The 15,401-nt window shown below is 41.0% G+C and overlaps 1 protein-coding gene across 3 annotated transcripts in view; it reads left to right on the top strand.

Moving 5' to 3' along the window:
• The window catches only part of LOC123759878 (uncharacterized), a 33,339-nt gene extending 23,171 nt beyond the window's left edge, over positions 1-10,168 (top strand). For all 3 annotated transcript variants that reach the window (XM_045745127.2, XM_069318074.1, XM_045745129.2), the window contains 3 exons: positions 69-146; positions 1,002-1,099; positions 7,735-10,168. In XM_045745127.2, the coding sequence (XP_045601083.1) occupies positions 69-146; positions 1,002-1,099; positions 7,735-7,911 (353 nt within the window). In that variant the 3' untranslated portion in view covers positions 7,912-10,168. The remainder of the gene's footprint in view (positions 1-68; positions 147-1,001; positions 1,100-7,734) is intronic.
• Positions 10,169-15,401: the final 5,233 nt, after the last annotated feature.

Below are 15,401 nucleotides of genomic sequence, written 5' to 3'. Positions count from 1 at the left end.
AATACAGCACACATATACACATGTACATATGAATAGAATACATTTTAATAGATTTATCTCTCCAACAGATGGTTCCCCCAGTAACTGTTATTACTACTGTGTCTACCACGGTGATGTCTACTGCTGTGCCGACAGTTCGATGCCAAGTGAGTACCACACCTCACTCCTGCTCCCTCCTTACCATTCCACACCTCACCTATCCACACCTCCCCTTACCCATCACCCCCTCTCCCTCCCCACTCCCTCACAGCAACCTCTTCCTCTAATAAAACCCCTTACCCCTCCCTTACCCATGCGTGCCTTACCCCTTCCTTACCCATGCCCCTACCCCTCACAACACATCTGTGTTGTGAGGGTAGGGGCATGGATGCCCCAGGTCTCTCCGGATACCTGGGGCATCTAATGGCACCTCTCTGCCATTCTCCAACCCCAGAAATCTTGTCAACACCTACAAATGTTTGGGAGACAGGTTTTTGATCAAAATATGTCAAAATATGACAGGACATATTTTCATCTAAAATTGCCAAGAAGAAGTTCCCAACGTCTCAGAGCCTCGCATACAATTACTCGAACGCTTGATTTTAGTTTCGCATTTTATTTGATATACTGAATTTATAACTAGGACGCAAAGTTTTGGTTGCTCAATTAAGTCCTGTGTCTTAGTGCCAATTCCCGAATCCCTTCAGTCCTACAATCTGTGTCTCATAATTTGATCACGTTTTACAACTTCTTATTACTCACAACTCCTTACTGTGCCTAACAAGGCAGTTGTGTCTCGAACTATCTCATTAAGCACAACTATATCCTCTTCCTTCCCCCTTATCATCACTTCAGGAGCCAAGGAGAAATAGCCTAAGCTACTCTATCCCTTTTGAGATGTATTGTATTGTGTCAATAAACGTACTTGAACCTCAGGCGTCAGACGGACCGACCCCTGGGGAGCACTCACTGCTTGACAATATTAAAGCTACAGTGACTGAGGGTCGTGCCCTTTGTTTCAGTTCCGACGAGCCACGACTCGCATGAGGGTCGTTGCCCTGAGGAGGAAGATCAGGTGTGCAAGAGCAATGGCATCTTCCTCGTCACTAAGAAGGCGAAGGTAAGTACACGTGTGTGTGTGTGTGTGTGTGTGTGTGTGTGTGTGTGTGTGTGTGTGTGTGTGTGTGTGTGTGTGTGTGTGTGTGTGTGTGTGTGTGTGTGTACTCACCTAGTTGTACTCATCTAGTTGTGCTTGCGGGGGTTGAGCTCTGGCTCTTTGGTCCCGCCTCTCAACCGTCAATCAACAGGTGTACAGGTTCCTGAGCCTATTGGGCTCAATCATATCTACACTTAAAACTGTGTATATATGTGTGTGTGTGTGTGTGTGTGTGTGTGTGTGTGTGTGTGTGTGTGTGTGTGTGTGTGTGTGTGTGTGTGTGTATCCTCCCGGTGCTATACAGAGTTACAATCACTGAAATCATACAATTTTCCATTATATGATACTGAGAAACGCAGAACTAACAATCCCCCAAGACGGTGTAATACGATCAACTATTTATGCAACTCTTCATGCTGCTGGTGCGTAGGTATGGCTCACAAAGAACGCTATTGTACTGCTATGATGAATCGTGATGGTCTAAACGGTGGAGAAACTTACCACACTTCCCTGGTATTTGAATGAAGGCGAAGGAAAGATCTAATATATGAGTCAGTGTAATATTGAACACGGTTTGACAGTACCTTGTTAAAGGAACCTTGTTAAAGTCTTAGCACCTTGTTAAAGGAACCTTGTTCAAGTCTTAGCACCTTGGTAAAGGAACCTTGTTAAAGTCTTAGCACCTAGTTAAAGGATCCTTGTTAAAGTCTTAGCACCTTCTTAAAGGAACCTTGTTAAAGCCTTAGCACCTTGTTAAAGGAACCTTGTTAAAGTCTTAGCACCTTGTTAAAGGAACCTTGCTAAAGCCTTAGCACCTAGTTAAAGGATCCTTGTTAAAGCCTTAGCACCTAGTTAAAGGAACCTTGCTAAAGCCTTAGCACCTAGTTAAAGGAACCTTGCTAAAGCCTTAGCACCTAGTTAAAGGAACCTTGCTAAAGCCTTAGCACCTAGTTAAAGGATCCTTGTTAAAGCCTTAGCACCTAGTTAAAGGATCCTTGTTAAAGCCTTAGCACCTAGTTAAAGGATCCTTGCTAAAGCCTTAGCACCTAGTTAAAGGAACCTTGCTAAAGCCTTAGCACCTAGTTAAAGGATCCTTGTTAAAGCCTTAGCACCTAGTTAAAGGATCCTTGCTAAAGCCTTAGCACCTTGTTCAAGAGCATGTACTGGGCCTCTCCTTCCACCTTAGTCATAAACAATCTACCAATTTTTGTTTCTAATTAAACTATTCTCCCAAACTAAATCCAACTTCCTCGTCTCGAGCGATGGCATAAACTGTCGTGAGAGCGAAAACACTCTTTTAAAATAGAGATGTTACCAATTACAAGAAAAAAAAGGTCTCTGAAAACAAGACAAAATGTGTAGATATCAGTGACAAGCCATCAGGAGAGTGCTAAAAGTCGACGCGTCACGTGGAAGTCACATTGTTTGATAATTGTTGTAAAAGTCAGTAGCTGCCATCCTCTGGACGTCAGCTGAAGTCAGCCGCACCAACTCCATCATTATCTGACTCAGGCTGATACTGCTGACATCATTATGAATTAAAATACTCTGTGTATTCTATTATTATCATTATTATTATTTATATTAAAAGTATTTTAAGCAATATACAAATCAATATGCAAATTAAAATAGTATTGTAAGCAATATACAAATCAATATGCAAATTCAAATAGTATTTTAAGCAATAATTGTATAAACTATCTGAAGTTTTCATACATGTGTATGTATACGCAACACTGTTTCTTCAATGATTTGTATAAAATGAAATTCACGTAAATTCAGATACAATATCTATTGTATAGTACAATACGAACAATGGCGTCCCACGCCCCTCCCAAAACAATGTTTTTTAGGCATGTAAGTGTAATATACAATTAAATATATAGTTGTATGAATCATGTAGGCAGTTGTCACATTAATACTGTGTATGATATTGACTACTGTTTGAAGACAGTACTAGACACTGTATTTTTCAAAAGGATTTTGAAGGCTATTAAGACACTTTATTCCACGTGTGACAACCTGTGAAGTGAGCATAAAGTCACTTCATTCCAAGTGTGACAACGGGATGAGGTTGAGTGTGCAACCAGACCTAACACTTGAGGGAACACTCAAGCGTCCTCACTCGAGTTGCACGCTGTTAAGAATACAGCTTTAGTGATACAGTTGCATTCCGTCCTGTATCTGTCGACCATATTGTGTCAGTCAAGATGACCAGGTGAAAGCTAACATGTTTTTTCAGTAATTTCTCCTCATCAATTGAAGGATAACAGGATAACAGTTACAAAAACCATCCAACTGCTTGTTTCAATTTTTGGAATTGTTAAGACGTTTTAAATACTCCTCGTCATCGTCAGTGAATCTGTATTATTTATTTCTGAGGACTCGGCAGCCAAACCCGAAGACTTAATTATTATTGCAAGAGTCAGCACTCCGAACTTGTCAGCCAATAAGTGGTGTTCTTGGTCAGACGTCACTTAAAGCCCCCGACAGTCCGCCTCTCCGTGCCAGAGACCAAGCAAAAACTATTAAAAAAATAATCACATGTGCAAAATGTTGTTGAAAAGGACTGTGTGCGAGAGATCTCCATTAAGCAAAGTTGATTTGCCAAAGTGCTCTTGCACACTGTAGATGTGAGAGCTACACACACACACACACACACACACACACACACACACACGTAATAAGAGTGACATGCACATAGAGAGATAACAAGACAGGTACACACACACACACACACACACACACACACACACACACACACACACACACACACACACACACACACACACACACACACACACACACACACACACACACACACACACAGGTAATAAGAGTGACATGCACAAAGAGAGATAACAAGACAGGTACACACACACACACACACACACACACACACACACACACACACACACACACACACACACACACACACACACACACACACACACACACACACACAGTGTATAGTAAATCACTAGAGACGGGAGACCTACCAGAAATATGGAAGACGGCGAATGTGGTCCCAATATACAAAAAGGGCGACAGACAAGAGGCACTGAACTACAGGCCAGTGTCCTTGACTTGTATACCATGCAAGGTGATGGAGAAGATCGTGAGAAAAAACCTAGTAACACATCTGGAGAGAAGGGACTTCGTGATAAATCGCCAACATGGATTCAGGGAGGGTAAATCTTGCCTTACAGGCTTGATAGAATTCTACGATCAGGTGACACAAATTAAGCAAGAAAGAGAGGGCTGGGCGGACTGCATTTTCTTGGATTGTCGGAAAGCCTTTGACACAGTACCGCATAAGAGGCTGGTACATAAGCTGGAGAGACAGGCAGGTGTAGCTGGTAAGGTGCTCCAGTGGATAAGGGAGTATCTAAGTAATAGGAAGCAGAGAGTTACGGTGAGGGGTGAGACCTCCGATTGGCGTGAAGTCACCAGTGGAGTCCCACAGGGCTCTGTACTCGGTCCTATCTTGTTTCTGATATATGTAAATGATCTCCCGGAGGGTATCGATTCATTTCTCTCAATGTTTGCGGACGATGCTAAAATTATGAGAAGGATTAAAACAGAAGAGGACTGTTTGAGGCTTCAAGAAGACCTAGACAAGCTGAAGGAATGGTCGAACAAATGGTTGTTAGAGTTTAACCCAACCAAATGTAATGTAATGAAGATAGGTGTAGGGAGCAGGAGGCCAGATACAAGGTATCATCTGGGAGAGGAAATTCTTCAGGAGTCAGAGAAGGAAAAAGACTTGGGGGTTGATATCACGCCAGACCTGTCTCCTGCAGCACATATCAAGCGGATAACATCAGCGGCATATGCCAGGCTGGCCAACATACGAACGGCATTCAGAAACTTGTGTAAAGAATCATTCAGAACTTTGTATACCACATATGTCAGGCCAATCCTGGAGTATGCAGCCCCAGCATGGAGTCCATATCTAGTCAAGGATAAGACTAAACTGGAAAAGGTTCAAAGGTTTGCCACCAGACTAGTACCCGAGCTGAGAGGTATGAGCTACGAGGAGAGACTACGGGAATTAAACCTCACTTCGCTGGAAGACAGAAGAGTTAGGGGGGACATGATCACCACATTCAAGATTCTGAAGGGGATTGATAGGGTAGATAAAGACAGTCTATTTAACACAAGGGGAACACGCACAAGGGGACACAGGTGGAAACTGAGTGCCCAAATGAGCCACAGAGATATTAGAAAGAACTTTTTTAGTGTCAGAGTGGTTGACAAATGGAATGCATTAGGGGGTGATGTGGTGGAGGCTCACTCCATACACAGTTTCAAGTGTAGATATGACAGAGCCCGATAGGCTCAGGAATCTGTACACCTGTTGATTGACGGTTGAGAGGCGGGACCAAAGAGCCAGAGCTCAACCCCCGCAAACACAACTAGGTGAGTACACACACACACACACACACACACACACACAGACTGTCGGAAAGCCTTTGACACAGTACCGCATAAGAGGCTGGTACAAAAGCTGGAGAGACAGGCAGGAGTAACTGGTAAGGTGCTCCAGTGGATAAGGGAGCACCTAAGCAATAGGAAGCAGAGAGTTACAGTGAGGGTTGCCTTCACGCCTCAGATTGGCGTGAAATCACCAGTGGAGTCCCACAAGGCTCTACTCGGACCTATCCTGTTTCTGATAAGTAAATGATGTCTCAGAGGGTATAGACTCGTTCCTCTCAATGTTTGTTGACGATGCCAAAATTATGAGAAGGATTAAAACAGAGGAGGACTTCTTGAGGCTTCAAGAAGACCTGGACAAACTGAAGGAATGGTCGAACAAATGTTTGTTGGAGTTTAACCCAAGCAAATGTAATGTAATGAAGATAGGTGTAGGGAGCAAGAGACCAGATACAAGGTATCATTTTGGAGATGAAATTCTTCAAGAGTCAGAGAGAGAGAGAAAGACATGGGGGATGATATCACGCCAGACCTGTTCCCTGAAGCCCATATCAAGAGGATAACATCAGCGGCATATGCCAGTTGGCCAACATAAGAACGGCCTTGAGAAACTTGTGAAAGGAATCATTCAGAACTTTGTATACCACATATGTCAGACCAATCCTGGAGTATGCAGATCCAGCATGGAGTCTATATATAGTCAAGCATAAGATTAAACTGGAAAAAGTTCAAAGGTTTGCCTCCAGACTAGTACCCGAACTGAAAGGTATGATCTACGAGGAGAGACTACGGGAATTAAACCTCACGTCGCTGGAAGACAGAAGAGTTAGGGGGGACAAGATCACCACATACAAGATTCTCAAAGGAATTGATAGGGTAGATAAAGACAGACTATTTAACACACGGGGCACACGCACTAGGGGACACAGGTGGAAACTGAGTGCCCAAATGAACCACAGAGATATTAGAAAGAACTTTGTTAGTGTCAGAGTGGTTGACAAATGGAATGCATTAGGAAGTGATGTGGTGGAGGCTGACTCCATACACAGTTTCAAGTGTAGATATGATAGAGCTCAATAGGGTCAGGAACCTGTACATCAGTTGATTGACAGTTGAGAGGCTGGACCAAAGAGCCAGAGTTCAACTCCCGCAAGCACAACTAGGTGAGTACAGGGCCTCGCGGCCGAGCGGACAGCGTTCGGGGGTCGCAGTCCTAAGAGCGGGGGTTCAATTTCCGGCCGAGGCGGAAACAAATGGGCAGAACGTCTTTCACCTGATGCCCCTGTTAACCTAGCAGTGAATAGGTACCTTGGAATTGGACGGCTGCTATGGGCTGCTTCCTGGGGATGTGTGCTAAAAATATATGTAGTAGCCATAACAGGAAAAATAGATTGATTAGAACTCCGAGTTCAAGATCCAATAGCTCTTGGACCATGTTGTGGTCTGGTGGTCGTTGGCGCTTGCTTGGGAGTACTAAGTGAGCAGGTTCGAATCTTCTTCAGGACTCCTACTGATTTTCTCTTTCAGCTACTAGCTCGATTCTGCAGGTACAAATAGTGAACTCACACACGAGTTCAGTTTCACCATATTCCTCCAATATTTTCTCACTGATCCATCACTCTATTGTGATTTCGGTTTGTATTGACTACTGGTTGAGTTGACGTTATCTACTAAGGACCTGAAGAGACTCCATCCGTAGCATTGATCGATCAAGCTGGGCATTCATAATGCTTTTTATATGTAAATAAAGATTATATGATATTAATTTGTGTACAGTTAGCCCTAGGATAGGTTAGGTTAGGTGGCTTGCTTCTCTGGGCAATTATTTGCCCTTACAGTACGCGGATGAATCTTAAAGGGCACGTTGAACATTGCAAAAATAAGACCATAAGAATAAAGGTAACTGCAGAAGGCCTATTGGCCCATACGAGGCAGCTCCTATTTATAATCACCCAATCCCCAACTGAATTGTTAAAAACAGACCAACTTATCTTCCAACAAGTTTTCTTCCATCTAAGACATTATAACTGCGTATTTACACGCTGATCTCTGCACCCAACACACGCACGCTAAGTTAACTTACAGCGCGTCAAGTTCGGAAGAACAACTTAGAATCTCTACCTTCTGAGGACTTGATCTAATCTTACATCTTTCTATCGCAGGTAGCCAAGACTTCTGGATCAGTGCAGCTTGTGTCTGGCGAGCCCAAACGGCTCCCCAGCTGTGCTTCTGACGGGTACTGCGCCCAAGACCAAAAATGTTGCCCCAGCAAGTGCGTCCGCAAGCACATCTGTATGGCCAGCCTCAGGAAAGGAGTGGACCGCCCGAATGAGGATTAGTAATGAGACCAACGACGTGAGAGAGAGAGACACACCCAGGAAGGCAACAACGAGTGCTGAAGTCATCAAAATGAAACCATATGTGAACTTTAAGCCACAGACACCCGACACTGGCTCCCCCTGCCTCCGGAGCCACAAACACACCCGACACTGGCTCCCCCTGCCCCCGGAGCCACAGACACACCCGACACTGACTCCTCCTGCCCCCGGAGCCACAGACACACCCGACACTGACTCCTCCTGCCCCCGGAGCCACAGACACACCCGACACTGGCTCCCCCTGCTTCCGGAGCCACAAACACACCCGACACTGGCTCCCCCTGCCCCCGGAGCCACAGACACACCCGACACTGGCTCCTCCTGCCCCCGGAGCCACAGACACACCCGACACTGACTCCTCCTGCCCCCGGAGCCACAGACACACCCGACACTGGCTCCTCCTGCCTCCGGAGCCACAGACACACCCGACACTGACTCTCCCCTGCCTCCGGAGCCACAAACACACACCCGACACTGGCTCCCCCTGCTTCCGGAGCCACAAACACACCCGACACTGGCTCCCCCTGCTTCCGGAGCCACAAACACACCCGACACTGGCTCCCCCTGCCTCCGGAGCCACAAACACACACCCGACACTGGCTCCCCCTGCCCCCGGAGCCACAGACACACCCGACACTGGCTCCCCCTGCTTCCGGAGCCACAGACACACCCGACACTGACTCCCCTGCCTCCGGAGCCACAAACACACACCCGACACTGGCTCCCCCTGCCCCCGGAGCCACAGACACACCCGACACTGGCTCCCCCTGCTTCCGGAGCCACAAACACACCCGACACTGGCTCCCCCTGCTTCCGGAGCCACAAACACACCCGACACTGGCTCCCCCTGCCTCCGGAGCCACAAACACACACCCGACACTGGCTCCCCCTGCCTCCGGAGCCACAGACACACCCGACACTGGCTCCCCTGCCTCCGGAGCCACAGACACACACCCGACACTGGCTCCTCCTGCCTCCGGAAGCAAGAGAACAGGAGAAGTCGGCTTCAGGCGAACACTTCCTGTGGTGAGTGGATGGAGAGGTGACCAGACCTGTTGTGCATCAGTCCGTGTTGAGAGCTTCCTCTGGTGCAATTAATGATCCGGGGTTTGCTAGCATGAGCCCGCATCTATTTCTGGAACTCTTAACATTATATATATATATATATATATATATATATATATATATATATATATATATATATATATATATATATATATATATATATATATATATATATATATATATATATATATAGGGGTACCACCTATGGTGCAATTGTGGGGACCCAAAGCCTCGGAGAAGAGAATAAAGAGTATTCAGAGAGAAGACCTTATAAATTCTCCCTAAATACTTGAGTATATTCATCTCCCATAGCCTCTACTTTTGTATTATTTTGTACAATGTTTTTTTTTATTTTAATTTATATTTATTACATTTTGTTACAGTTTGTAAAAGACACACACACATAGCAGTCACTGTTCCAAGACCGCATCCAGCTCTGTTTAGGTGCGATGGGTGGCCAAGATACAGCAAGCATTTCCTCTCTGGATCGCAACACTAAGGCGCTGGAACAAAAGACTGGCTGCTCTTTAGTCTCTAGTTTGCCTCATGAGTTCCTCACCCACCTCGTTTAGAACGTTATGTGCACATTTAACCCCAGACGCCCAGGGTCTCAGAGCCTATTGGCACGAACCAGTAATAATGTTCTAGGTTCCTGTACTTATTAGTTTTCTGGGTCTTCCTGATGGTGGCCGCCCCGCCGTCCTTATCTGTATTGAGGTAGATAGGTATCAGCAAATGTAGACGCTCACGTGTAGTCCCACACAATCTATCTACCTATGATTGTAAGGTGACTGCATCTGGACGTTTGTTACTACAACTTGTCATCTGTGGACCAATCTACAGATATCTTGGTTCATCTCATCTGTCTTAACTCTGAAATATTATTGACATATACACATCTGTACCTGCAACTGAAGGCATCAATTGTTGCACATCAACGCTTGAATTCGATAAATACATGTTTTAAGATTATATTTATTATATTGTTATGCCTTAGAGTTCTATGGTGTTGTCTCACCTGTGAAGAACTAACCTTGTTGATGTTCTGTATTCCTGATGTGTTCCAGTGTATGTTAACGCTACATAATAATATTCATACAATCACTGTCATAAGACCTTTTTAATCAAATAAATTAGTGTTACATAAAATACATGATTGGCTTTACATGAGTGCCCTGTATGACGACTCCCGCAACAGCTTAGAGGCTTCCTCTCCATGGAAATATAGGCAAGCAATTAAGTTCAAACACAAATATGGCTTATTTTAATGCTCATTAAACGCGGGTTCGATGCTCATTCCGCTCTCTGTGTTCTGGTCATCTCTACAATAATATGTTTTGTTAATGATTTTCCACTTCTAGTCATTCACACATTTCTTGGTTCTATATTTTGCTTATTTTGTTGATTGCAAATTTGTATTCAGGTCTACGACGTTGATTTTGTTTCTTATTATCATATTTCTCTTTGATCAACAATAGTCTTCTTTTCCCAACTCAATTATTCATTGAAATATAACAATTTTGAACTAAGATTTCACTATTTCTAGTTTTTGACTGATAAAGATTAAGCCACCTAAGAGGTGGCACGGGCATGAATAGCCCTTAATTCTAGTTTTGGGTTTTAGTGTAACGCGCTCAACCCCTGAAGCATGGTCTCTAACTTTTAAAAACACAATCTCATTATTTCTGAAGTGTTAGTTCTTCGACTTTTACCATTGGTCTTTGAACCTGTTTTTAAATGGCATTTTGTGTGGTACGGCTGTGAAGTGGTTATTTTAAACTGTGTTTATATCCATGCAATTAGAAGCTCGAAACATCGCTTGGAATAGCGTTACTTTCAGCTGTTTTCCAGAGTATCACCACCACTTTGGTATATACAGAGCCGTTTACACCCCATCAAACTTCATCTGAATAGCTGGAATACCCAAATGAGAAGATATATATATATATATATATATATATATATATATATATATATATATATATATATATATATATATATATATATATATATATATATATATATATCCTCACCCACCTATATATCCTCATATATATATATATATATATATATATATATATATATATATATATATATATATATATATATATATATATATATATATATATATATATATATAAATATATATATATATATATATATATATCTCCTGAATCACTGAAGACTCCCCCTTGTATGTATCATCTATATATGTATGAAAATATGTACTTCGAGTGGCTGACCCTGATGTTGATAGTGTCTCAGTCGCCAGCACATTACATACCTGCTGTAACAATACAGAAAACGCCCCTCACACATTAAAAGGCTTTATTTTACACGTGAACCTACTAAATATGTAACCCAATCCACATATAAGAAAAGCAAGGACAATGAAAATGTCTCGAGTTGTCCTCGAATTTCATCAACTCACGTCTTCATGAGGGTCCGGGACGGATCGAAACGACAAGGACCGAAACGACAAGGATCGAAACGACAAGGAACGAAACGTTACGGACCGAAGCGTTGTTATTTTGATCCTACTTACACACAGAAATCACATTAAGGTGATACATCAAATGAACAAATCCACAAGGGCCGTGACGAAGTTCGAATCCTCGTCACGGCCCTTGTGGATTTGTTCATTTGATGCTACTTGTGTGGGCTGGTTTATTTATGTTCAGTCCTGCTATTGTTATTAGTTCTCTGCAGCTTGCAACGAAGCCTACAGTTGCAAGACGTCTGCAACCTGCTACCGAACTTGCAAATGCATAACATCTTCATAACAAAACTTTTATGTTATTCTCTGTCACTTATTAATTAATTGATATTGAAATAACAACTTTTATTGCAATATAAAAAAAATTTGGAGATTGATTACTTTGAGAATATTCTGAATTTTTTTTTCGTATAAAGTTTGCAAGCGTTGTTGTTGTTGTTGTTTAAGATTCGCTACCTGGAACACAAAGTTCCAAGTAGCACGGTCTATGGTGAGCCCGCGCCTAATTATATCACATCTACCAAATAAATGCTTGTTAATGTTTTATGTAGATCACATAATCATTTGTAATTGTTAATTGTTGTTGTATTATTGGTACATATTTGTAAATAGTCAAGTTTCAATCTTTTAGCATCTAGTACGTTATGAGGGAGACAGCTGTGTATTGGAGAGAGTCAATGTCAAAATTATTGGAAAAGCTTAATGGGGCTAAACTCCGTCTCTTCCTGGATATTTGTGGGATTCACTTTCACAAAACAGATGATCTAGATGTGAATATCGATTATATGACAAATAGAGATGTGCATTACTCTGTGGTTGTTTCTGAGCTTGTGTGTGTGTGTGTGTGTGTGTGTGTGTGTGTGTGTGTGTGTGTGTGTGTGTGTGTGTGTGTGTGTGTGTGTGTGTGTGTGTGTACTCACCTAATTGTGCTTGCGGGGGTTGAACTCTGGCTCTTTGGTCCCGCCTCTCAACTGTCAATCAACAGGTGTACAGATTCCTGAGCCTACTGGGCTCTATGTGTGTGTGTGTGTGTGTGTGTGTGTGTGTGTGTGTGTGTGTGTGACGTTCGTGTGTGGGTTTTGTATAATAATTGAGAATTTTATATTTAGTAAGATTCATTAACTTTGTATAAAGCAACTTAAATTAATATCAGCAAATTTCTTCGCTTTTCATATCGGCAGAATTTCCGCATTACTTCGTCGAACTATATCGATACGAACAATGCAGTTAACAGATAAGGTCTATAACACTAAACTGATTCACACACAATTTTGATTCACAGCTGAAAGTCTACCACTACATTTATTGCACAAACGCTTCAGATAACAAAAAAACACCATAAAAATATATATACCCAACCCCGGTTTAGTTTAAACTCGCGGACGAAGCAGAAAATGCCAAAACGATTATCCTCGACCATAGCTTCATTAAATATTGACATATATTTGACACACACACACACACTGTATATATATATATATATATATATATATATATATATATATATATATATATATATATATATATATATATATATATATATATATATATATATATACACACACACGTATGCACTGACGTAAAACTATCCACACAGAGTAAATTTGATTGTTTAATAAATATGAATGCTTTATGGTGACAACAGTTTAAGTACTGAATATATAATGAATGTGAACTTGCCTCCTGAAAAATGCAACTACAGTTTAACATGCTTCGTAATGCATCAATATTTGTTGCAGTATTTACTGTGAATTTCCAGTGTTCGTAACTGTGAATATTATTTAGGGAAAAAGAGAAGTTGCAATACATAATATGATTGATAGCGAGTCTTTCCTCTGTTTTGTATTTGGTAAAATTTAATAATGAGAACACTTAGGGTAGCCCACATAACAATGGTACATGTATGTATACATACAAATATACATATGCATACATATGAATAGAGCCTCAAGCTTCTGATTCGTCGTGATGGAACACTTACTCTCACAGTTATTTAATTATTATAAAATGATATGAATTATTATAGTTATATAATTATTATAATATAATTATTATAAAGTTATATGAATTACTATAGTTATATAATTATTATTAAGTTATATGAATTATTATTAAACCTTTACTATTGTTCTATAAGTATATTTGAAACGTGAAACAAAATTAAAACGTAAATATATAAAAAACAATTTAGAACTCATGTTAAAAGGTCAGGCACCTGAGTTTTTCATATCTAGAAGTGTTAGTAATAAGTAATCTAATGTTATTGTTCAATTGGATCCTTGGCTTGTTAATGCCTCGTTAAGACTATCCAGTACGGTTTTGGCTGTCATACAACATAACCAATATATATTCACCTCAACTTATACACAGAAGGATGACAAAGTTATTCCCAGGGATTAGAAACCTGTCGTATAAGGAGATTAGGAAAGATTATTTAAGATTCTCTTAAAAAAAGGGCAAAGAGCAAGGGAAGACCTGATTGCAGTATTCAAATGGATGAATGGATTTATCGAGGGACATATTAATTGGTAGCTAAATATAAACATAAAATGAACATGAAACAATATATACAAATTGAATAATTTTGATTCAAATTAGACGATATAATACTAGATTTGAAATTGAGTTGAAGATTCCATTTGTATTTCCTATTGCTATTCTTCCACTCCTCTTCCTCCTTCAGACGTCAAAGAAATCACAATTGCGTTTTATATCTATTGGCGTAAGGCTGTGAACGCCATTACCCGCAGGCGTAGATAGATAACAAGATATCCTAGAGCCGCCAGCTTCTTCTTTTTCCAGCGCCTCAGCGTGGCGATACAGAGAGGAAACGCACACAGCAGCCGTCGTCTCTGCCTGCCATCTGAGGAGCTGGAGGAACTCTACAACCTGTGACAAATAGCCTTGTTCCTTGCCTGTCACCAATGTTGTAACCCATTTTGTGTAATGAAGTTTAAAATTAAAATAAAATGACGAAATACACAATATATACGGGGTGGCAGGAGAAGACAATATGTGAGTGTACACGGGTACCCCACAAGACGTCCCTGGATGCTACATATCCTCTTCTTCGAGGCCAAGGTTCCCTACGAAGGCAACCAGAGGTGCTTCTTCATATATGTATATATATATATATATATATATATATATATATATATATATATATATATATATATATATATATATATATATATATATATATATATATATATATATTTACTTCTAAGCTTTTACGTCAATTTCTTAAGAATCATGGCTGTCTGCAAATCAACTGCTGATATTCTTGATTGCCTAGAGCCAAGCCTAATGTGCAATTTCCTCTCTTGTAACATATATATATATAATAATGCTAATAGTTTTAAAAGAAAAAACTGGAAGCTTCAGATTTGAAAACAAAGCCTGTATATTTTTTTGGGGGGTGACTGGGAGATGGGATGACATGTGTCAGCCAAGGTCAAAGTTCAAGGATAAGGTCACACATTTAAAGTAACACAATGGTAATTTTTTTTTATAGAGTTCAAATCGATAAGCGAAGGAGTCCCATTCTTAATATTAGCATCACAATATCTTTACCGTAGAAATATTTTCCTTTGGTTAAAGATCAAATAATTAGATTTTATTCACAGGTTGAAATCACATTTTGCGACAAATAAAATGTTTGTTACGTTGATTTTGTGTAGTTGTTTCGTGTTGTTGCAATAAATGTTGTTTATGTCGTCAGTGTTGTTCATTAATTATATAATGGTTTTAATAGCATATGTTTAATTTATTTTCTCATTATTGTAATAAACGGTTTGCTGAGATTGTTCGCAATAAATGTTGCACTGATGCTGTTTCTCAGTTTCCCTTTTTTTGTCCACTTCTGTCCACTTCTGTCCACGGGATAATT

Source organism: Procambarus clarkii, chromosome 8 (genome assembly GCF_040958095.1).
Source record: "Procambarus clarkii isolate CNS0578487 chromosome 8, FALCON_Pclarkii_2.0, whole genome shotgun sequence".
Classification (NCBI taxonomy): domain Eukaryota; kingdom Metazoa; phylum Arthropoda; class Malacostraca; order Decapoda; family Cambaridae; genus Procambarus; species Procambarus clarkii.
This window is presented reverse-complemented; position numbering and strand designations above follow the sequence as displayed.